The sequence below is a fragment of the Macrobrachium nipponense genome, chromosome 10, assembly GCF_015104395.2.
Source record: "Macrobrachium nipponense isolate FS-2020 chromosome 10, ASM1510439v2, whole genome shotgun sequence".
In the NCBI taxonomy this organism is placed as follows: Eukaryota; Metazoa; Arthropoda; class Malacostraca; order Decapoda; family Palaemonidae; genus Macrobrachium; species Macrobrachium nipponense.
Window position 1 is genome coordinate 52,847,350 of NC_087204.1, and position 25,434 is coordinate 52,872,783.

General features: G+C 37.8%; 1 protein-coding gene across 1 annotated transcript in view; it reads right to left on the reverse strand.

Annotated features, from left to right (window-relative positions):
- Positions 1-25,434, reverse strand: part of LOC135223972 (nucleosome-remodeling factor subunit NURF301-like) — a 216,067-nt gene that overhangs the window by 178,360 nt on the left and 12,273 nt on the right. Inside the window, exon 4 of the mRNA XM_064262894.1 lies at positions 14,198-14,406. Within this exon, the coding sequence (XP_064118964.1) occupies positions 14,198-14,406 (209 nt within the window). The remainder of the gene's footprint in view (positions 1-14,197; positions 14,407-25,434) is intronic.

A 25,434-nucleotide genomic window follows, 5' to 3' on the forward strand; every position in this document is an offset into this window, starting at 1 on the left:
TATAACACCCCTAAAATGCTTATAACTGGCCATTTTAACAGTTCACTGCTAAAATATTGTTCTAACAAAAATATACTTCAAATTATCACCCCAGATCACCCTAATATAATTTCAAAGTCAATGTTGCAAAATTAAGTACCAGCCTACAACTGTTACTCTCAAGTATCTCCTATTATTTAGACACGCACGTTTTCTTTGACCTACGGCATCGTTCTGTGCATGCTATAACACACTGGCCGGATATTTTACATATACGTAATACTGATATTTTCTTGTGTTGTAAGATGATTTTGAAACTATATTTACTGTCCAAGTACATATTTGAGGATAGTACTATTGTACAGAGCATATGATAATATGTAGGTACGTAGTTTAGAACGATGGAACACAACCTCCAAAGAGAATGCTATGTTCATGTCATGTTAGTATTTTCGTGATTATGTACAAATACATCTATGATAGAAAAATTATTCATCCTACAGTGAGTTCTTGGTTTACAATATTTTGTGGTTAGTCCTTACCATCTTCCATAAGTTAATAAAAAAATTCTTGTGGCGTCATTCTCGTAGCGAAAAATTTTTCTGTCATAACGTAATCTCTCTCTCTCTCTCTCTTAATGAAATATGAATTACTCTATCATAAACTTTAATATGCAAAATAAAAAAAATAATAATTCCATTAATAAATTTGTTTCTTTTAGCAACTAACTACTTAACTAAATAATTCTTTTGGTAATAAGCATCGCTCAGCTATTTCTCAGAACGTAAATATGACGAACTTTTTTCAAAACACAAAAAACTTTGAATACTGTATTTTGCTGTGTTTATACACAAATATTACAGTAGGGTTCTGTAATCAGTATAGTTAATAATTTTTTTTATCATAAATGTACAATTCATTTATGAAATAGATATGGTTTTGTGCAGCCACCATATCAAAAAAATAAATAGGATTTGTTAGCTAATAGTACACATTTGTTTGCAGATCTGCTGAAGGAGGAAATTGGCAAGAGTAGACTCTCTCTCTCTCTCTTTATGTCAGTACTGTACTGTATATATCCTTTTAATAAAAAATAATATAAATTACTGTACCATAAACAAAAAACCATGAAAACATGCAAATTCAGGAATTTCACGACAGATGATGGAGGTATTGTTGCCATATTTTTTGCTTTGATTTATTATACAGTATTTCATTAAAAGTTTAATAAACTATGACTATTACACATATATATAACAGTAAACAAGTAAATATTTAAAAAACTAAATTTAATGTAGGCAACACCCAACATTCTACTCTGTCTGTCTGTCTGTCATAGGAGAAAGATTGATTTTTTATGCATGTATGTTTATTTTCGTACAGTATAGTTTTATAGTTGAATGTGATGTTACTTTGTCATTCGTTTTTTTATATTTTCCATGCTACATACAAATTACAAGGTTTTGCATTTCAATAAATGCACACTGGAAAATAATTTGCGAATATTTCAGATACTGTACAGTATGCTCTTATCATCCAAAAATAATTTCAAGTACCTCTTACCCCTGAGAGAGAGAGAGAGAGAGAGAGAGAGAGAGAGGAGAGAGAGAGAGAGAGAAGGGAGGAACGATTTTGAGAGAAGATGAAGAGAGAGATGGAGGAGCAATTTTACTATGGAAATTTTGCTGTCCAATATTATTATTCAAAAATTAGTACAGTAATACCTTGAGATACAAGCAGCCCAACATACGCATTTTTTGAGATATGAGCTGCGACTCGGTCCATATTTTTGTCCGAGATATGAGTCATGCTTCGGGAAGCTGCCGCTAGTTGGCGCATGGGTCCAGCATCAGCACAACCAGCACTTTTTAAGGATAACAACACTTGTTTGTCACATCTTCTAGTTAAATAAGTTCATAAACAGCAAAAGAGATTGACGATTGTTTTAACGTTATGCATACTCGTTGCATAAATGTGTAAAGCCAGGAACAACCGAACGAGAAACAACTCTTTTGCTAAGTACAACCAAATTGGATAATAACAACATCCATTTGGCTTGCCTTTCAACCATCGTAAAATAGTAAGCGATTACCTTAGTTGTGTTATAAATGACGTTATATACAATAGGACTGATATATTTTATGTAATAACTTTATTCGCTATAGATCAAAGATCAAAAGAAATATACTGTTAAATTTAAACCAAGTTGTAGCTGAAGCTGAGAAAACTGTTCAAGCTGCTAATGACTATTATCGGGCATCGTCAACAAGGATAAAACTCCCACAGAATTATGCCATCTAACATAACTGTAAATAAAACTGAGAGAAAATAATTTGAATCAAACCTACTTGGCTTCAAAGAACACATTTTACTGTTGTTTTCACGCTCATAAAAGATAACATAAAGCTTGTATTATGATGAAATCAAGTGAAAATAGCAAACAGAATCACATAATTTATTTACACAGTAAATATGCCCCCCAATCTGTTAATGAAAAAAAAATAGTTTAGTTCACGAGAGTATTCAAGTCATATTTAGACTTAAAAACACATAGTATAACGAAAAATGACCTTGTTTAATATAAGTAAAGTATCTAGATATTCGTTTATGCTAACTAAAAGCAAGAAAATTTGCTCAGAATTGAGTTAAATCAAGGCCACCAGTTAAATAAGCCGAAATAAACTCTTAATCGACATCAGCTGATTTCCAAACCAAAACGTTTACCACTATAAATTATTATTTTATAATACAATAATATGAGAGTACATACAATATTACTGGATACAGTGAAGTAATGTACTGTAACTTTTTAAAAGATTCATGGAAAAGATACATACTATTCGTTACATTTTTATTTTATAATTACACATAGCCATAAGCATTGCTCAATCATACCAAGGGCAGACTGAGTCCGATTCTCGTTTCGTATCCATTTTTTTTTTCTATCATAGTCAGAATGCAATGAACCTCCAGAATTGGCTTACATTAATTAATTACTATACTGTATATGTATCATAGAGTACACTGTAGGCTAGGCTACTCTATTCGTATGTATATGATATACCATAGTATACACTAGGCTAACTCTTGTTGATATTATTCAATTTATCTTTGTACTGAATTATCATAAGCCGATATGCATTGAACTTAGAGAATGTTTCTTAATTAAATACGTATCTTTTTTCATAATTTAGGATGGTTTGGGGATGTTTCACATGGCTGGAATGGATTAAATCTATTTAAGTTATTTTAAATGGGAGAAATTTGTTTGACATATGAATAGATTGACTTACGAGCTCGGTTACAGAACGAATTAAACTCGTACCTCAAGGCATTACTGTACTAAATAATCTTTCAATCATAAAAAAATGTATTCGGTCATGAAAATAAAATGAAAATACAGTAATTAATGAATATTGGTCTATAGAAAATTCTTGAATAATGTGTTCCACAAAGCTCCGCAACAAAATGAAACGCAGAAATGTGAAACACATAAAAATGGGGAGCACTGTATGGTAACTGAGGAGCAATAATATTTGTATTATCATTCTAATTATAACAAAATAATTTTGGTTAAAAAAAGTGTGAGCCAAGACTTAAAATTACACTGACAAGATGAAAGAATTTTACTAAAATTTTGCTTTACAAATCCATTACTTATGCAGTATAATCACAGAGAAAAATTTTCTGAAAATATATGATCTCCTTATGGTAGGTTACAGTACCCATGGTATGGAATTTAATATAGAATTTAGGCCAATGGCCTAACACTGGGACCTATGAGGTCATTCAGCACTGAAAGGGCAATTGAGAATAGAAAGGTTTAAAAGATGTAACAGGAAGAAAACCTTGCACTTGCACCATGAAACATTTGTTAGAGGAAGGTGGATAGACAGATGGAAGAAAGAGAATATGAATTGAGGTACAATAAAAAGAAATGAAAGTGGTTGCACCTAGGGGCCGAAGGGATGTTGCAAAGAACATTACATCATTGTAAAAAGCCTTCAATTATTTGGGACTTATCCCAGTCCACAAAAAAAAAAAAAAAAATAAAAAAAAAATAAAAAAATAAATAACAAACAACAGCTCCACCACATAAGCTAAACCACTAACAATTACTTGAATTACTTATCAAAAAGGCTTATTCTACTTTGGGAGAGCACAAAAGGGAGCAAGGCACTACTGTTTATTATGAACAAGTGTCTGAAACTTTTTTTTTAACCATTGCTATCACACCCTAATTAATGATAATTTACCCTGAACCACATTTTAGGAGGGAGGATGAAGTGGTAAATAAAAGAGGAAGATGGTGCCAAAAGAAAATAAGGAGTTGGCAAGGGCAAATTCAAAGCCAAAATACAGAATCCACAAGCATCCACAACAAAAACAGTATTTAAGAAAGCCCTAATAAAGACTCCACTAGCATCCAGAGCAAACTACAGAGTATTCAGATAAAAATGTCCTCAAATGCCAAATGTCTGGCAAACAAATAGGATAAAGCACAACGGCAACATCAAATCACTGACAATGAGATGATGATGACGAAAACAAAATGTAGTTTAAAATAACTATTTAAGTTTTCTCTCAATGAATGGTGTTACACAATAAAAACACTTCAAAGATAAGGGAATCCAACTCGAAATAAGAAATATGCAACATACACTATCTGATAAAAAAAAATATTGTATGCATAACCAATTATTCAAAACAGATACTCTACAGCCAGCAAGTGGATATTGAGCATACACCAATTACTGAAATATTAATTACACTCATAAAAAAAATGCATCATCATAACATGTTCAATTAAACTTAGTGCATTTCACTGACAGCAGTAAAATGTAGCAATCATGAAGAAGAAAAAAAAAAAAAAAAAAAAAAAAAAAAAAAAAAAAAAAAAGCTCAAAATATCTACCTAGACATTAACAGTAAAAGATATATGGGAAGAAGAGATGAAATGCACATTAACCCTTAAACACCGAAGCGGTAAAAAAAAAAATGTCTCCCGTGTGCCGGAGGTGTTTCAGAGTGAGCGTGGAAGCGGAAAAAATATTTTTTTTCAAAAAGTCACAGCGCGCTTAGTTTTCAAGATTAAGAGTTCATTTTTGGCTCCCTTTTTTGTCATTGGCTGAAGTTTAGTATGCAACCATCAGAAATGAAAAAAATTATCATTATCATATATAAAATAATGCAATATATGATAGCGCAAAAACTAAATTTCTATATAAATTGTATTGCAAATCGCGCTGTGCGCAAAACGGTTAAAGGTAACAAGTTACTTTTTTTTCGTTTTAATGTACTAAATTGCGATCATTTTGGTATATAACACATTGTAAAACGATAAAAGCAACACAGAAAAAATATTATCACAAAATAATACATGAATTCGTAACGCGCGGACGTAAAAAAATATTTTTTTCAAAAATTCACCATAAATCTAAATATTGTCCTAGAGACTTCCAATTTCTTTCAAAATGAAGACAAATGATTGAATATTACTATACTGTAAGAGTATTAGCTTACAAATGCAGTTTTCGACCATATCTGAAGTTAAAGTTGACCGAATGTCAAATTTTTTTATATATATTTTTTTATATGCAATTATTTCGGAAATAAAAAAAGCTACAACCTTCAAATATTTTTTTGTTTTATTCTAAATGAAATTGCGCACATTTTCATATATAAAACTCTATGAAATGCCTAATATGAAACGGAGCAAATATACCGAGAATGGGACGTACGCATTTCGGAGATTTGTGGCGGAGAATCCGCACGCAGAGGGAAGGAAAGTTTTTTTTTTAAATTCACCATAAATCTACATATTGTGCTAGAGACTTTGAATTTGTTTCAAGATGAAGATAAATGACTGAATATTACTAGACTGTAAGAGTTTTAGCTTACAATTGCGTTTTTCGACCATTTCAGTAGAGTCAAAGTTGACCGAACGTTGTTTTTTTTTTATTTATCGTGATTTATATGCAAATATTTCAAAAATGAGAAAAGCTACAACCTTCAATTATTTTTGGTTGTATTCTACATGAAATTGCACACACTTTCATATATAAAATTTTATGTAACGGCTAATTTAAAATGGTGCAAACATTACCACAATCGCACATATGATTTTTTCGGAAGAGTTACAGCGCGGACGTAAAGAAAATGTTATTTTTTTCATAAATTCACCATAAATCGAAATATTGTGCTAGAGACTTCCAATTTGTTGCAAAATTAAGGTAAATGCTTGAATATTACTAGAATATAAGCATTTTAGCTTACAATTGCGTTTTTCGACCATTTCGGTAGAGTCAAAGTTGACCGAAGGTTGAAAATTTGTCACATCATTTTTTATATGAAAATATTTCAAAATTGATAAAAGCTACAACCATGGGTTGTTTTTAGTTGTATTGTGCATGAAATTTCGCACATTTTCATATATAAAACTTTATGTAACGGCTAATTTAACATGGTGCAAACATTACCACAATCGCATGTATGATTTTTTTCGGAAGAGTTACCGCGCGGACGTAAGGAAAAAGTTTTTTCATAAATTCATCATAAATCGAAATATTGTGCTAGAGACTTCCAATTAGTTGCAAAATTAAGGTAAATGATTGAATATTACTAAAATATAAGAGTTTTAGCTTACAATTGTGTTTTTCGACCATTTCAGTAGAGTCAAAGTTGACCGAAGGTTGAAATTTTGGCACTTATCGTTATCTATATGAAAATATCTCAAAACTGATAAAAGCTACAATCATGAGTATTTTTTTTGTTGTATTCTACATAAAAATGCGCACATTTTCATATATAATACTCCATGTAACGGCTAATTTAAAATGGTACAAAAATTATGTCAAAGTGACGAAATAATTTCCGAGATATGTCACAGATACTTTTTAGTGCGGCAAGAAAGAAATTCGCGCTTGCGCGCCTGCGTAACGATTGTAAACAAAACAACACCTTGATCCGTGAACTCCCAGCATCCCCCAAGGCGCGTGATACAAGAGTTTTCGGCTGGTAGGCCTAAAAGTATTTTTCCGCGAATTTTAAAAAAAACTTTTGTAAGTCGACGTAAAATACGTCCAGTCGGCACATGAGAGACAAAAAATGTCGACGTAAAATACGTCCAGTCAGCAGTAAAGGGTTAATCATGCTCATGCTTATGTTAACAAAATGTGTTAATGAATGTAAAGGATGTGACAGGTGAAGAAAATATAAATTTCCATAATAAAACCTATTTTTTGGATATCAACCTACTGTTAAAGATGGCTGTATCTGCGCTGATTAGGCAACACAGCATTCAAACGAAAATTCGAGTGGCTGCCCAGATGACTGTCTAGTTCACCTGTTCTCCACTAAGTGTATTTCAAGTGTTTTAGCTCTTGTCAGAATTCGCCTTGACAGCCCACTAAGTTGTGGGGAGGCTGTGTGGGGTCTATTTTAACAGTAAGTATCAAGTATCGAAACAATAAATTTTATTATGAAAATTTATATTATTTGAGATGAATCTTACCTACAGCTAAAGTTAGCTGATTCCCACATTAAGAAAAGGATGGTGGGTAGTGCAGCTAGACAAAACTCCACTCAGCCAATAAATTTAAGGGTTTCTTGCATGAAACCCAAAACATTCTTACCTGATACGGAATCATTTCTGGATTTTACTGCTGCCAGAAGTAGGATTCCATTCAGGGAGCAAGGCTCTCATACATGTGCTGCAAAGAGCAGCTTTGCGGAGAAAACTGCTTCGATTCAGCCAAAATGAAACAGAAGCAACGTGAGGGGACCCCTGTGCCTGGGTCCAAAAGCCCTATAAAACAAGTCACTTGAAATAAATACCTTTATGAAATAAAGGTATGCTCCTATTCAAAGTTAAGTATATCTTAGTTTTACCAGGATTAGATATTTTTACGTGACTAGGAACCAATTGGTTACCTAGCAACGGGACCTACAGCTAATTGTGGGATCTGAACCTAATTGTATCGAGAAATGAATTTCTATCACAAGAAATAAATTCCTCTGGTTCCGCTTTGGCTGAGCCGAGAATCAAACTTCAGATAACCGGGTTGGTAACAGAGCGCGAAATGCACTCGGCCAACGTGGCACTATGCTCCTATACAAAATCTGTACCTTCACTCTCCCTCAAAAATATCAAAAGCCAGGATTTAAACAAAAGAGCTTAAAAGACTGCTCTTTCTTCAATTCAGGAAAAGACTACCCTACTACTAGTAACGAACTAAGGGCTGTACTGTTTTCAAACATGATTCTGCATACTTAAGGTAGAAATGGGTAAAACCAAAATACACTTCTACTGCGCCACATCAATCCTATCCTGAAGCGACAAATTGACATAACACTAAATGAAGTTACAATTGCCTGCTCACATTATGAATGTTTAATCTTCAATAAAGGTAGAATATGGAGCTAGTTCTCATGCACTAGCCTAATCAAATACATCGCAGAGGACCTTGTGTTCTTTAACAAAGATGTTCAAGATTTCTAAAAACACAAAAGAAAAGGTTAACTTTGCCTCTTCCAAGCTTAACCACAACAAATATATTCTAGGTTTTCTAAAACCACAAAACAAAAAGTTAACTTTGCCTCCTCTAGTCTTAATCATTGGCAAAAACAACTTTGTTTTGCAAAACCACAAAAGGTTCATTTTACCTCTTCCAGGCTTAACCTTTGCCAATGAAATCTAGGTTTCCTAAAACCCAAAAACAAAAGGTTAACTTTGCCTCTTCCAGGATTAACCTTCGACAAATACATTCTACTTTTTCTAAAACCACAAAACAAAAAGTTAACTTTGCTTCCTCCAGGCTTAACAATTGGCAAAGACAGCTGGGTTTTCTGAAACCACAAAACAAAAGGTTAATTTTGCCTCTCCAATATTAACCTATCTGATTAAGTTTTAATTGCCCCAACAGGAGAAATATTTCTTCTTCTTCCCCACTAAGGAGGCTACATTGGAATTCTTACAGTTCTCTGAAAAATGTAGCCTTAACATCACTCCCACCTCGAAGGCAAAAAGAAAACAACTCCGTTTACAACAGCTTAAAAAAGGGGGCTTGCAATAAATTTACTCATAAACTGCCAATAGTGCTAAATAAAAGGTTTCATAGTAAATTATTTAGATAAAAGTTTAGACCTGCATCTTAACTCCAGAAAGAGACTACTAATATAGAAATGAAGGAGCTTCAATCTCAACACCTTATGGTGCTGATCCTCAGCGAGATCTATAAGTACATGATAAACTACCAAGGAAAGAATGGAATGATAACCTTGAAAGTAGACAGCAAAAATGTCTTACTATCTCTAAGAAAGCAGAAAAACTTTATCTAAAAGGTTCTAAGAGCTGAAAATTTCTCTAGAATGACACCCTCAGCAATACACAGACTGCTGCTTCTGACACAAGGCCATAGTTGTTTTCTACTTAAGGATAGACCCTATGATACCTTGGGAATCCCCTTATTGGGAGGGGACCTTCTACCATCTCCAAGCAGTTAAGGAGATGCATAAGTTAGTGGAAGTGCATGGAATTTGTAAGTTGATTTCTTATTAACGGAAGAAAAAGAGAGACATCTACAGTGCTAGAATTTCTGAAAATCATTTGCTCTGAGGCTAAAATGGCTCTACAGGAGACAGCAAGTAATTCTTGAACTTGAAATCACTCAATATTACTTTGAGTAGATACAAGGGGTAGGCAAGGGGCAGGCCTATGAGTCTGAATCAGGCTAAATGTAAGGAAACACATCCACTGATGAGGACCATCAAATGTTCATCTGCAAGCTAGTAAATCTACGAGTGGTCCTCAAATCCCACAGCAACTACCGAACTTACGGATGTAAAAGCCATCCGTAGGTCATATGTTCTTTCTGCATCCCCAATTGCCAAAACACTTGTCATTACATAGAATGAATGATCAAACCAACATTATGTTGTTCATTTCACTCAAAGCAGCAGTAGCAGCAAACTTCCCACAAAGACTTCACTTCTGACCAGGGATAAACCTGCTAGGCATCTCTGATGGCCTTGCCACTGTTATGACATCTAAAAATTTTACCAGGTGTAGTGTTGACCATTTTATGTTGTATGCAAGTAATGAAAGTAGTTAAAACTCTTTGCTTTGTGTTGCACGACAAAGGGAAATCCAAAATCTGAATGTACGCTTAAGAATAAAATGGACAACTCTTAGTTACAGAATCCCTCCTACAGAACTTGCCGACAAAGATGGTTCTGGATTACTTAAAAATTTACTGAACATTAGCTGTGGTCGTAATCTCACACCGAGAATGTACATTAATTGAGCCCGATTATCAGACAAAATCCCAAGTGAGGCCATATTTCCTAATAAAGAAAGCCTTTACCATATAGGAAGCTTCCTTCAGGCCTAAAATTCTTCAAGAGCAAGTGCCTATTTGTCTTTGACAGACAAGCCTACACATTTTAAGTACCATCCCCACATCACTAGATAAGAATGAGGATTCAGGGAATTGAAAATCATAATGCATTGAAACTGGGCCAGGTGAAGTAACAGTCCTTAACCTTTTGAGTACTGTCAACAAAGTTGGCCAACTTGAACCAGCGATTCAATAGTAAAGATTTTTGCTCTTAAAGTCGACACCATCCACCTATGTGCATCAACATCCCTGACAAAACTTATGGAGGCACTGTGCACCAACCCAAAGCACACTGAACAGCAATACCTTCTTGTAAATATATCTGTAAATACATCTTGAAGGAACTTGCGTGACCGAGGATGTAGTACTAGTGAAAGAAATACGTTTCTGCATGTCTACCACAAGTATGACAGTTCCTTGGAAAGGCACTAAAAATATGCTAGACAACCAAAAAGTATTGAGCCAATCTCTTCCTGTTATCGAGTCTCAAAATGACCAAGAATGACCGCTATCTCCAATTGCTTATGGAGTTAGGAAAAGCATGAGGCAAAATCCCAGCGAATTTCCACCTGATCCATTCATTATCTCTACTTGCAACCTCCTACTAACGAGAGAGAGACATTTGCTGAAGAAGAAAACCTGTGGAGGACAACCAAAAAAGGACCCTAACTCCCCTTCACTGTCTCCACCACATAAGGTACTGGTCCTAAGGCTTTCCAAGCATGCCAGGAGGATGCAACCGTCCATCTACCAGATCATGAGGGCTGACATTATCCCCGAAAGGTATAAAACAAGACTGTACCAACAGATACTACCTTTTGCCTTAAGGGGGCTGGCCGGTACCCCCATATATTGGGGTATGGGGCAAAAAATGCAGTCATGATAAAATTCATGGAGCTTTGTAAGGCAATGAAGAATGCGTATACAAAATATTTGGCAAAATTCCTCTTACTTTCAGTTACAGGGTAATTAGTAAAAGTAACTCAATAAGCCAAAAAACTTGAGCCATACAAGAAAATGCAATATTTCTTGTTATTGCAAATTTTGATAATTATTGTCAAACAAATTGTGAGCAATGGCATCTGTAGAGATTCCATGAGTCACAAGATGTCGGGAAGTCACTTATCACCCTTCAGCGTGAGCAGAAACACGGTAGAGGGTACACATACGAGTTTGACCTCTGACATTCGCTTGCTTTCAAGTCTATTTTTCTTTGTTTCAGCAAGGATTTTATCAGCCATAGAGGAAAGACAAGCAAAACATCTTGCTAACATACAGAAGAAGAAAATTCGCTCTAATAAGAATTCAGACATTCATAATATTGGCGATATTAGCGTAGTTAGTGAAGGAGAGAGAGCTGCTTAGGAAGGAGCACCCCGTCTTGCCTGATGCGCAGTGCCCCAGGCTACGGTCTTTGAGCAAAGGGATCTTCATTTATGATAAATAACAGTTTTAGTTTATTAATACCCAAAAAGTAATATAAAATTTATAATAATCATGATTTATTAACAATTCACTGGCTTCTAAGTTTTTTTTTTTTTTTTTTTGTTTTTGTTTTGGCAAGAATTTCCTCATGCCAAGGAGGAAAAGACAAGGAAATATCTTGCCAACATACAGAAGAAAATTTGCTCTAATAACCCAAGTTAGTGAAGGAGAGAGAGATAGTTGCGTAGGAAGGAGTTCGAAACTCGCCTGAGGCAGTGCCCCAGGCTACGATCTATAAGCAAAGGGATCTTCATTTATGATTAAATTATGAAAAATAACAGTTTTGGTTTATTAATACCCAAAAAGAAATATAAAATTCATAATAATATTGATTTATTAACATTGTCTTTTTAAAAATACAAAGAAAAACTTTGAACACGGTATCTCAAAAGTATACTTATGGACTTAATTACGTCCACAAGAGTCAACTGAGGGAAAGAAAAAGAGGTGAAAAATAATGGGAAAGCTTGGGATGCAGGGGTGGAGAGGAGTTACAACAACTCTCCCGCCTTGTCCGAAAGTGAATAAACATACAGGCAGTGCCCGGTTATTGGCGGACTCGGTTACTGGCGCTTTGGTTTTAGGGCGCAAGTCTAGCATCATAAAATTGGTGATTTGTGTCGCCATAACATAAATATCAGAAGCAACATTAACCGAAACTTGACGCCATAAATCAGCGAGTTTTGGTTAATGGCGGTTTTCACTTATCAGTATCCTACTGAGAACAGAAACCCATACCTTGAAAAGAACCTTAGATACTTTAAACATTGTAAAATTGAAAGAGAAGCACTAAATGAGGCTGTAGTAAGAGATTTGGTAATAGCCGAAGAAAGAGCATGCAAAGAATGAAGAAGTGTATTTCAAAGGAGAAAGAGGAATAGGATAGCAGACGAGACCAAAAAATGAGAGATTGGTTAAGCAGTTGACCGAGCCAATGTGATATCAGAATATGCAAAACTCACTCCAGATACATTATCTCAATAAACCTGCCTATACCTATACAGGCAGTCCCCGGTTATCGGCGGACTTAAAGAACGGAGATCCGGTTTTATGGCGCCATAAAGCAACTATAATAGTTATGGCACCTAACATACCTAACAGAGAAGCCATAAACCGGATATTGGCGCCATACGCATCATAAATTCCCAAGTTTCGGTTAACACCCCCCCCCCCTCCCGTCCAATTAACTGGGGACTGCCTGTTAAATGAGATTCAGACTGTGAAAAGGATGAAGTAGGTATTGGAGAGAACAGAACCCCATCACTTCAAGAACTGACCTGGTTCCCTGGTAGGCAACATTTCCCAAAGGCACACTATTGCAGGACAGTCTAAGGCTCGGGCTACACAAAAGAGAGTGCACCAACAACTTACTTATAAAGGGAATGTGAAAAAGAGCGCATAACATGAGGAATTCGGAATGTTCCCCACCACGAAATCAGTTCAACTTGTATTAAACTTGAAATAAGTTTAATGTCATGTTCTAACTTCTTGATATGCTCTTCCTGAACCAAATAGGGAGCAGAATGCGGAGCTATAAAATAAGTCTCAATACTAACATTACCAAAATGCCTAGTCTGAGTCAGGATAGCTGCAGATGAAGGGACACTAGTTGGGATAGAGCAGACAGATGTAAGTCCTGACCTAGCTAATTGCTTTTGCAATCTATTCCCTTCTTTCCTACATCTGACATATTCAGGCATAAATTCCTCAGAACACTCCCCTACATTCTTCACATCTCATTCCAAGATCACACTCTGTACCCCTGATTCTGGTACAAAGGAATGTTGATTTACTTCAAATTCCAACATCCTGCTTACACCAAAATCATTCCTACATAGCCTGATGTTATTGGTTTGCTTCTATTGGAAGACATCTTAGGAAAATAAAATTACAATACCATAAACAAGAGCAAAACGGCCAAACTTCATAGAATACCAACAATCGGCTAAGCTAAGTGGCAACAAGGAGAATTCTGACAAGAGCTAAGACATTCAAAACACATCTGGTGGAGAACAGGCAAACAAGACATTCATCCAGCCAGCCATTCGATATTTTGTTTGAACGCCAACTTGCTTAATCAACATGGAGATATAGCTAACTTTAACAGTAGGTAAGATTCATTAAAATAAAATTCCTTCTATTGGGAAGTGTTATTATGAATGACTTCACTGTTTCAAGTAGGTACTCTGCAATCAGTTTATTAGACAGTTTGTTAAACTTTCTTATCAGTCAATTACTCAACAATGCATAAATATAATTTTATAAATGCAAAATTCATCTCTTGAAACACATTACTTTTAACAATAGAAACTTTTTCAACTGAAAAGCAACCTTACCATCTTCAATTTCTAAACATGTTTTCCGATTTCCTTTGTTTTCCTCGGTGAGGGACTCTGTAACAGCCATATGCCTTCTCATTTCTGGAAGAATTTCTTGCAATGTGTTGCAGAGATCTTCTTCTAAGTCTGCTGCATCTAACAAGCTTTGAATTTCCCCCAACTGGGCTTGTGTGGTGTAATACCATATTTCACCATCCTCCGATTCTCTGTGAAGTCAATAGTTCTTAGACATTTTGAGTAAAGGTACTATTCAATAACCTATTTTTTTCAGGCTTTGGTTACAAGATATGGACATGTCACTCTTACTAATCAAACCTTCAACCATAAAAGGTGATTGAAAAGTCATTATTATATAACTCTACGTGCACTTGACATTTCATATTTGCTAGTTTTAAACTGGATATCAGTAACTTAGTTACAAGATGCTTTGTTATTGATAGTTGAATAGAAAATTTTTTATTTTGGGATTTCTATAACCATTTCTGTCAGCCCACAGATGACAGAGAACTTGCATATGCTAGAAGTATGAGGAAAACAAAATAAGTACAATAGATAAAAATTCTTTCACAAAATGCATAAAAACTTGTATGTATTATTTTATTATTAGAATACAGTAGACAAAAATTTACTATAAAAATTTCAAGTTTTAATTACTAAACCATTCACTGACTTTCTCTACTCACATCACTGGCCCCTAGAATAAAAAATTAAAATCTCACACAAACCATAGATTTCTTGTGGTCAAAAAAAAAAAAAAAAAAAAAAAAAAAAAAAAAAAAAAAAAAAAAAAAAAAAAAAAAAACAGGCACCACAGAAATTGTACAATAATGCATTCTCTATAGTACTACTACAAGCAGTCCCCGGTTATCGGTTTTATGGTGCTTGTCTAAATCGGCGATTTATGGCGCCACGAGTTTTGGTTATTGATGCCAAAAAGGTGCCGATAATAGAGTTCTGGCGCCATAACATACCTAACATTAACTGAAACTCTCCACCTTAAGTGCCATAAATCGCCGAATTTTGCTTATTGGCAGTTTTCACTTATCAGCACCCCACCAACACCACCAAGAACAGAACACTCCCCCCTCCACACAATAAACGGGGGCTGCCTGTATAAGTTTATTTCATCATTTCATGCCAAAATTGTGAGATTAAGACTATTTAAGATATTTACAAATATTTACTGCAGCATCACAATTTTTTTTAAAAGTAATCTGTATTTTTTCAAAGTAAACAAACCAGAGTCTTTTATCAAGGAGGAGCATTCCTAAGTGCAAACTGGGAACAGTTACTGAAATTTGGAAACAAGGACGTAAATTGGTAAAAAAGGGTGGGGGTTCCACACTCATCTTCTATTGTCAAAGCACTTTTCCTTCAGCATAAAAGAACTATGCAGGATACTTGAGGAAGGAAGGTCAAATGCTTGGGTTTCATACATAGGAAGAATGCAAATTACATTAAAATTTATTTGTTTCTATGGGTTTGTTTAAGTATAAAGAGTTACCTTTTGGTCTTTCTTCCTCCCCTGCTATTTTTCAAAGGTTTATTGCTTGTTTGTTAACAAATGTTAATAAATATGATGACAAGAAGAGCATGAGCTTAGATTGAGTACAGGTTTAAATATTTTGCAAGAGCATAATATTCAGATTAATAAGAGATAGTCATAGTTAAGATATCTTCATTAGAATATTTGGATTATATTTCTGGTGAAGGTGTGTAAGACATTCTGTTAAAAAGGTCCAAGCCATATTAGATGCTCCATCTCCTACTTCTATTGGAGAACATCAGTCTTTTCTTGTATGGTTACTTATTACTGTAAGTTTGTTCAGAAGTTTTCTAGTAAGTGTCCTCCCTTGTATGATGTTGAAAAAAAAAAAGTAAAATTCAAATGGAGTAAAATTGAACAAGCTGTTTTTGAAACTGTGAAGAAAGATTAGGCTGAAAGTCCACTGTTATGTACTTATGATGGAGAAAGTTCACTGATTGTGGAGGCTGATGCTTCACCCATTGAGTTGGCGATGTTTTGTTATAGAAAGTTGATGAAGAGGTTCCTGTACATTTTGAGTAAAAAAAAATTGGTCTGCAGAACAGAACTATGATAAGACTGATCGAGAAGGTCTTGCATTAGTTTTTGTTTTAAACAGATTTAGATATTTCTTACTGGGTAAGATGTTTGAAGCTGGGACTGAACAGAAACCATTAGTCACTTTTCAATTAATGCGAGGGTTGTGTTCCTGGAGAGCTCACGCTAATTAAAAACACGTTAATTAAACATTTTTCCCATACGAAATAACAGGAATAAGGGGGTTACATTCCTGGACTTGGGGAACTGTGTTTTTTTTCTAAGTACAACCGTCCTTGGGTTGAGAGTTTAAATGTTTTCGTATGTTTGATATGCTGTGTTTCGTGTTGCTGTATGATAGTACTATGTAATTGCTTATGTGTTTTTCTGAAGTATGAGTGAGCGAGCGATAAGAGATAAAGATCGTAATTGGTGGATGGATAATGAGGAGCGGTTTGATGGTGGCCATAGGCATCTGGGTTGTCTGTTGGAGCAGTCGCCAAAGCAGTCTATGGCAAGAGTCTGTTACGGAGAGTTGTAAGGAATCAGTAAGTCGGAAAAGACGTCAGTCAGAAGTAGCCTGTTGTTATTGGGTGTATTCTTGATCGATATTAATATTGTATGGTTGCTGTGCATGTGGCTATCTGGTGATTGTTGACTTGAAGAGGTTTGTTGTATTTGATTTTGCATTTTGGTGGTTTTGTGAGTTGTCTGTTGGAGACAGTGTTGGTGGTTGTGGTTTGTTGTGGTGGTTTTGAGTTATTGTATAATTTGTCATGTTGTTTTTGAGCTGTTGGTATTTGTTTGCGTAGTGATTGGGGTATTGCTTTTTGAGTTGTATGGTTTTGGTGGTTGTCTGTCTTGGGTAGAAATTCAGCGGTTGTTGTGTCACAATGACTGTATCCAGCGGACGGCACAGCGTCTAGCCCTGAGTATCTCGAGTCTAAGATGAGTACGTGTTTGTTTTGCGTGTTCTGCATCTCGGTCAGCCAATTGTCCTGCATGTATTTAGTAACATGAAGAGGAAAGTGTGGCAGAGGGGAAAGTTCATCAGTCGGAACAATCAAAGTAAGTGGGGGAACTTGTTGCTTCGTTTGTGATCCCGCCACAATGGTAGTCATCATGAAGATACAGAATTATTAAGAGTTCCACATAATCTCTCCACATCACCCAATGGCTTGAGAGGCAAGCATTTATTCACTGCTACTGAGGAGGAAAACTGCCAGCCTCATAATCCCCCTCCCTCATTCTTCCTCTTCCCTATCTTTCCTAGCCATGGATGGGAGCAGTGAACAAAATGACTATGAAGACTTCATACTCATTCTCAAGGAAGAAGACTAGGCTACTGGTCTGGTAGGAGGAATAGACTTCCTTCTAACACCAGACATGAAAGGGTTGGCTGTGCCTACCTGTAGGTTTAGCTACTGTTACTTGGTACCTACAGAGGGTTATAGGAGACTGATCTTCACCACTGTTGCCTCCATGTTACTCTTTGGGAAGAATAACATTATTATTAATAGTGCTTAGTTATTCCAGACCTCTGAGTCTTAAGTACACTCTTCTCGGGCTGGTTAGCATAACAAACAGCCCACCAACAGACCATCCTATATTGTTGGACTACCTTCTGCCAATACAGGCAGTCCCTGGTTATCGGCAGGGGTTCTGTTCTTGGCGGGGTGGCGATAAACAAAAACTGCCATTAACCGAAACATGGCAATTTATGGCGGCGCGTTTCAATTCATGGTGTCGATAACCGGTTAATGGTGCCTCTGTTAGGTATGTTATGGCACCATAAATTGCCGATTTTATGGCACTAGAGAAGCACCATAAAACCAGATCGTCATTAACCGTGTCCGCTGATAACCAGAGAAAGCATGTACTTGTATATAAGGAAAGTCTGAGCCTTTCCTCATCCAACACCAGCAACCTACAAAACTGCCTTGGATGAGACACTTGTAATGGCAAACTTTGCACATGTGTTCAACCAAGAGTTGAACCATGAGATAGCCTGGAAGGAGGCCAAGGTCAGTAGTGACCCATAGGCTAACTGGGTAGCAGCATGACAGCAGTTAAATAAGGTGTCCCTGGTACTGACAAGCACGAGGGAGCAAGTAGCACTAGTTGAACTGGAATGTTTCTAGCGAACATTGGTTGAAGACCCAGGAGCAGTCCTTTGTTCAAGACAGAGTGGTTAGGGAAGAAGCACTCAGCATGGTCAGTGAGACCTGTGCCAATTCAGCAAACAGTGGATGGCTCATCTTTGGGTAATCCTTAAGAGGCCTTATGGGACTTCTTTTTCCCAAGGGAGGAAGGTGAAGATGAGGAGGAAGAGCTTGACAACTAAAAAGAGAAACTCTCTTAACTACAGTTTGGATTTCACTCATTCTTCCGGGCGAGGCTAAGGTGATCAAGAAAAGTCTTACTGATCAGATTCCTGAGTGTAGCAGGTTCATAAGGAGGACCAGACAACCATTTCAGGACTACGTCTAAATTCCATGATACCTGTCTATGTTTGCAGGTATCAAAAGACTTGATCAAGTCTGATAATTCTTCATTCAAAGACAAGTCTAATCCTGTGTGCCTGAATACAATACATACAGAGCTTAGCATGGCCTTATATCCTTTGACTGTAGAAGAAGAAATCCTCTATATGTCCCAAAGTACAGAAGAAAGTCGGTGATCTCCATCACAGATGTTTGAGAAGAGAAACTTGATTTCTTCTGCACCAAGCATGGAAAATGCTCCACTTGTTCTGGTAGACGTTGGAGGATGGCTGTCTTCTGCACTTCGAGATCACCTCTGCAGTTGCTCTCGAAAAACCCTTTGCACTGAGGAGTTGGACGAGTTTGAACCCTCACAGAGCCAGGGTAGATAATCCTTGATGGAACCTCAGCATGTGTGGTTGTCTGAACAGTTTTCACCTTTGGGGGAGTAACCTGGGAAAATCTGCTGACAGACTTATCAGATCAGGAAACCATTCCCTGAGGGGCCAGAATGGGGCTATGAGGATCAATGATACATTCTCGTGTGACTGGAACTTGTGTAACACCTCCCTGATCACTCCTAGGGACAGAAAGACATACAGTTTTTTGTTTGACCAATCCAAAAACATGGCATCCACTGCCCATGCTGCTGGGTCTGGCACTGAAGAGCAATAAAGTGGAAGTCGATGATTTTTGCAGTTGCAAACAAGTCGATCATCGGTCTTCCTCACAATTTCCACAGATCTGAGCAGACTGCTGGATCCCGAGTCCATTCCACAGGAATAACCTGGTTGTGGCAACTGAGTTGGTCTGCTAAAACATTCATCTTGCCCTGAGTAAATCTTATCACTAACTTCATTTGATTCGCGTGAGCCCCAAGGAGAAGGTTTCTCGCTGCCTCGCAGAGAGTGAATGAGTGGGTCCCTCCTTGCTTGGAGATGTACAAGAGGGCTGTTGTGTTGTCCGAGTTTATTGCCACTAAGCTACCTCAGGCTTTTGGTGCAAAAGTGTGTAATCCCAGACTGACTGCTGTCAGCTCTTTCAGGTTGATGTGCCAAGCCTTTTGAGCCAATTTCCATGTCCCTGAAACTTCCTTGTTGCCCAGCAGGGCTTCCCTACCTATGTTGGAAGTGCCTGCAAACTAGTTAAGCTCTGGGTTTAAAGGGGAAAGGGACTTCCCTTCCCGTAGTCTTTTCTCTGATCTCCACTGGGACCAGGTTCCTCACGTGAAGCCTGCCCAGTGAAACAAACTGCTCGATGAAAGATAAGGTTCCTAGAAGACGAAACAAACTGCTAGATGGAAGATAAGGTTCCTAGAAGACTCATCCAATCTCTGGCAGAGCACTTTGGGAGTGATAGGAACTTGTCTACTGTGAGAAAACATGACTACCCTCTTCGGGGAGGGAAAAGCCAAAAAAAAAGAAGAGAGTCCTGTGTCATTCACAAATAAACTATCCATTGAATCAGGACTAGTTGGGATTTTGAAAGGTTGATAAGAAGACCAGCTATTGAAGAATCCAACAGTCCAGATAAAGCGTGATGTTGACCCCCATCACAAGTAGCCAACCTGCAATAGGAGCCAGAACACAAGTGAACACTTGGGGTGCTGTTGTCAGACTGAAGCATAGGGCTCAAAACTGAAAGACTTGGTCTTTGAAGACAAATCTCAGGTACTTCCTTCAGTCCGGAAGAATGGGGACATGGAAGTATGCATCTTGCATATCTATGGAGACCATCCAGTCCCCTCTGTGGATGAGCAAGAATCAAACGATTTGTCTCCATTCTGAACTTGGTCTTCAAGACGAAGACATTCAACGCACTCACGTCTAGCACTGGCCTCCACCCGCCTATTGACTTCTGGACCACAAAAAGATGATTGTAAAAGGTCTGAGGGTCTTCCACTCTATTGATGGCTTCCTTCAGAAGAACAGACACCTCATCGGCTAGAGCGAAATACTTCTCTGAGTCGAGTGAATACGCCAGTCAACATGATGGGCTGCTTGACTAAAGGTGGACAGTTGACAAAAGGAATAAAGGTGGATAGTTGACAAAAGGAATAGAGTATCCTACTCTAAGGACCTCTATCATCCATTGCTCTGGTGCTCTTCTGCTCCATTCTTGCCAGAAACAATGGAGCCTGGCACCTACTACTGCATGGAAAAGACTGTTCTTATTTCTTATGGGTGGGCTTGGAGGACGACTCCTTGATTGCTTTGGATGGAAAGCAGACATTTCCTCTCGTCATGGGTTGTTGTCTCTGTTTTCCACCACATAAGGACAACCATTGCAAGGGAGAAGTAGACTTAGGTACAAAAGACGGAGTCTCTCTGGAGCACTTGCAGGACCACATAAACAAATCCTGGGTTGACTTCATCCGCAAGCTGGAGGTGATCCCATTGACATCCTGAGGGAAGAGGAAGTCACGAACTTGAGGTGAGAAAAGGAGAGCTGATTTCTGGACTGAAATAACTCCTTTACCTGTGAAGGAGCACCACAGTTCACACTGCTTAAGGATGCACACTACAAAGGCGGAAGTGATCTGGCAGGAACTGTCGTTAATACCTTTGTCCAAACAAGAGAGAATTCCTAAGATGTCGGAAGACATAGATGGAGAAATTGCATAAGAAGCATCCTGAATTTTCTTACCAAGGGTGCCAATAGACCGATCCTTAAAACTAACAACTTTGAAAATCTTAAAACAGATTTCGAATGAGGTGGTCAATCTCAGCCGAAGAAAATATCACTTTTGCTGACGTGAATGCTGATCTCCAAGAAGACTCAATAAGTACTGAGAAGTTCCTTTGTACAGAGGCAGAAACACACAAAAAGGGAGACTCCATAGTGTTGTAATACAAGTGCGTTCTCTTAATCAAGCAAGAAGGAAGGAAAGGGAAGGCAGCCTTCCCTTGAGCTCGCTTGGCTACTAACCAACTTCCAACCTCACCAATAGCTTTCTTGCTGAAAGAAAAAGCACCTACTGAGGAAAATCAAAAGAATCTGAAAAGATTGTACTCAACAGCAGAGTTGTAGCAGGAGAGACAGGAGTAGCTAGCTTGAAAAAGTTGGAATAACTTTTTTTTTTTTTTAAATAGCAGAAGAGCTCCATAGAATCTTCTGTAGCAACCTCTTACTCTTCAACAGAAGACAAAGCAGACCAAAAGAGGATGGGTACACATGCACCATCAAGGGATCTGGAGTCAAAATACGCTCAGAAACTACTGGATACTTGTGAGAAAATCACAAATCAGAATTTGCGGCTCCAATACATCTGCAATAAAATGTACACTAACTCATTCTGGAGAGCGAGAAGTAACAGAAGCAGGAACTGATACCGCTTGAAAAGCCACAGATGACACTGGTGCCGATGGCCGCACTGCACTTGGACGTTTTCGCCTCACAACAGGTCTGGAAAATTTTCCTTTCTCAAGTTTACCAGGAGAATCTTCCTTAGAAAATTCCTCTGGGCTGTCCCAGAAACTACAAAATGGTTTAGCCTTCTTTGGCAGAACCTGAGGAGCACAAGAAAAGTCCACTGCAGACCTTTTCAGTGGTCTGGAAAAGTCCTTTCTCTGGGCTCAAAGAAAGACGATGAGCACTGTCCAAGACACCTTTCCAATGGCTGGGAAATATCGCCAGCGGTGACTGAGGGGCAGGCTGCCTGTGGGCTGACCCCACCAACCTCCCTTGGGTTTCCGGTATAACTTCTCCTAGGTACAGTGGAGTATGTCAAGAGACCTTTGCCTGGGAGAATCAGCGGGACGGACAGCCAGCTTCTCTAATAACAATTTACTTTTCTCTTTATCAAGAAGCTTATGCACTGACTCCCCTAACTGAACCATAGAGTTAGCTAGTAGCTCAAACTTCGCATCGAGACTGTCAATGACACTGGAGTCAGAAGCATGGGACCCGGGAACACAATTAGATGGAATAGAGGAAAGACTGGGTTTGGGGGACAAAACAGAAATCATAGGCACTTCTGAAGAAGATTCCTAGCTAGCTAACAAATTTTTTAGGATAGCGGTAGCCTTACGCTTCCTACCTTTCTCTAACTCTCAACAGTAAGATGATAACAGCCTCCACTGTCTTTCATCCCAGCCTATGCATTTATTACACATCAATTCAACAGTGCAACCTTGACCTCTACATCTAACAAACAGAATGAGTCATACTTTCATGAATTTAGCAATAATGGACACTCGCCATACTAGAGTCAGACATTGCTAGATAAAGCAAAAAAATGGTAGCTAATAAACGCCGAAAGGCTATGACAAAAGAATCTGAGTACTTCACCGAGTGTACTACAAAACACTCGGCAAAATGACAAAACCCAAATTCACAGAAAGCAACAGGTTACAACCTTTATTGAAAGCCGGTGGAAATAAACTGACCTTCTTTGCAGAGATGTTTACCTATGCCTTAGTGGTGGGCAGAGGTACCGATATGCACCAAAAACAAAAGAATCACTACCGTTTTTTCAAATTCTAGCTACCAGTACTTAAAAATTCTCAACTTTGTAACTACTTGGTAGGTTACATACAAATTTTAATTTTGGTCTGCCAAGATAGGAAGCTTACAGCTATGTAATTGGCCTATTTAAGTAAAGCCACATCTTCCACAAGTACTCAATCAACAACATTTCAGGAAAAGTGGAGGATTTATAAGTAAATGTAGGTGGTGGTGTACAGGATATAAAGGGTGGCTTCAGCTGGGGATGATCAGAGGACAGTGTATGGTAAGCACTAGCGCTGCACATCATCTCTATACTTGTTTTCTCTATATTAAAAAATAAATAAATAAATAAATAACAAAAAATAAATAAATAAACTGAATACTCAAAATCCAAGTTCCAGCACCAATCAGTCTATGGAGAAGGAAGCAAAACATCTCCACTAGATGGCAACCACAGAAAAAGTGTTTGGTGGCAACTGGCAAAGCAAGAGGAATTCCCCCACATAATTCCTTTAACCACTCGTTATCTGCCTTGCTACAAAGTTTCATACATTAATCCAACTCACACTGAGGAATAAATCTACAAAGAGCTCTGGTTTCTATTTTCATAAGGACAGTAACAGGTTTTAGTAAGACTGTGCTTTATGCTTAAGGCTCAACTAAAATCACAATTTTTGAAAGTAAATTGTATTTTTCCTAACTAGACAAACCTGAGGTCCTTTACATAAGGAATTACTTTCAGAGTAGCTGGAATACAGCCATTAAATTCTTGAACAAGGTGGTTAGGCAGTAACTACAGTCTGGTAGGCGGGTACGACCGCCTGCCTGGATGTAAACACTCCACTTTGCCTTTTGGCCGAGGTTTCAGATTGAGGTGGGCAATTATGTAAAAGACCTCAGGTTTGTATAGTTGGGAAAAATACAATTTACTTTAAAAAATTGTGATTTGTTCCTACACGATATACAAACCCTTGGTCCTTTACATAAGGAAGACTCACTGATTGGTGGGAGGAATGTGAGTGAGCCTCTAGAACTGACTGGAGTTCTGCACACCTGGGATATTCCTCCTGGTCATAGGAGCGATGAGGAGTGCCCTGCCTCTGACAACTTGATCAGAGTATAGGAGCTGCATGATCAAGAGTCAGACTTCTGGGCCTTTTTGAAATGAGTGAGGAATCGTAACTCAGCCAAAAAAGTGCTGGGAAGAATATTTAGAGTCGGAGGCATTAATGCAAAGTTCTGGGAAGGGTTTGCATTATTGCCAGTCTCCTTCCTCCCTTTGCTAGAGGAAGGAGCGCGATTGCTTCTATGATTCTGATAAGAAAAATAGAAAGGAAGCTTGATGTGTAAGCTTACCACATCAACCGCCCAGCCATTTTAAGTTCAATCCTATCCTCAACCTAAAGGACAAGGAGGGGAGGGTAGAGAGGCCAGTCACTCTCGCATCCTTCTTACCTCTAGAACTGCACACCATAAGCGAGATGCAACTTGTCCTCTTCAAAGAGCCAGATAAGCAAAAACAACCGGTGAGAATCCACCACCGGTCCAAGTCCAAGGAAAAGAGGTTTCAAGGACCCGTGGGCAGACGCGAAGGAAGTAAGATATAAATATGGTCACAATGAGACCTCTTCTATATCTTCTGCTCTGACATTCTTTGGAGTGATGAAATGTACCAGGCCACTAGACGTATCCAACTCTAGAGAAATCTCTCACGATCTCATAAGACTTGGAGAAAGATGTGTCATTGGAAACATCTGCATTTGCAGTCTGCAGTGGATAAAGGCATCGTCACTCAATGAAGGGTGTCGATTCTTAATATGTAGAGCAACACACCAACAGGACAAAGTAATGACTGATCTGGATCAACCAATACAAAGTCGACAGCGCAGATCACGAAGGACTCTGACTCGTCAACAGATGGAGACTGATTGCGGTGCCGCGCATCCGAGATGTAGTCACAACGTGACACCCGCCTTTTGAAGGGGTATGCTGAGAACTACTATACAAATCATCTATCTTTTCACCAATGATGTTGAAAGACGAGATGATGATTCTGTGATGGCAAGACAGAAGTTTCTCATCAGCAGTTGAATCTCAACCAAAGAGAAACAATACTATACTACTGGTGAATAACTAGGGTGAATGTTGACCTACGTCTTTACAGTAACAGTTGAATTGAGAGAAGTAAACTTTCATGATTCTGATCATAGAAAAAGTCCCATCGATGACACCAACCAGTG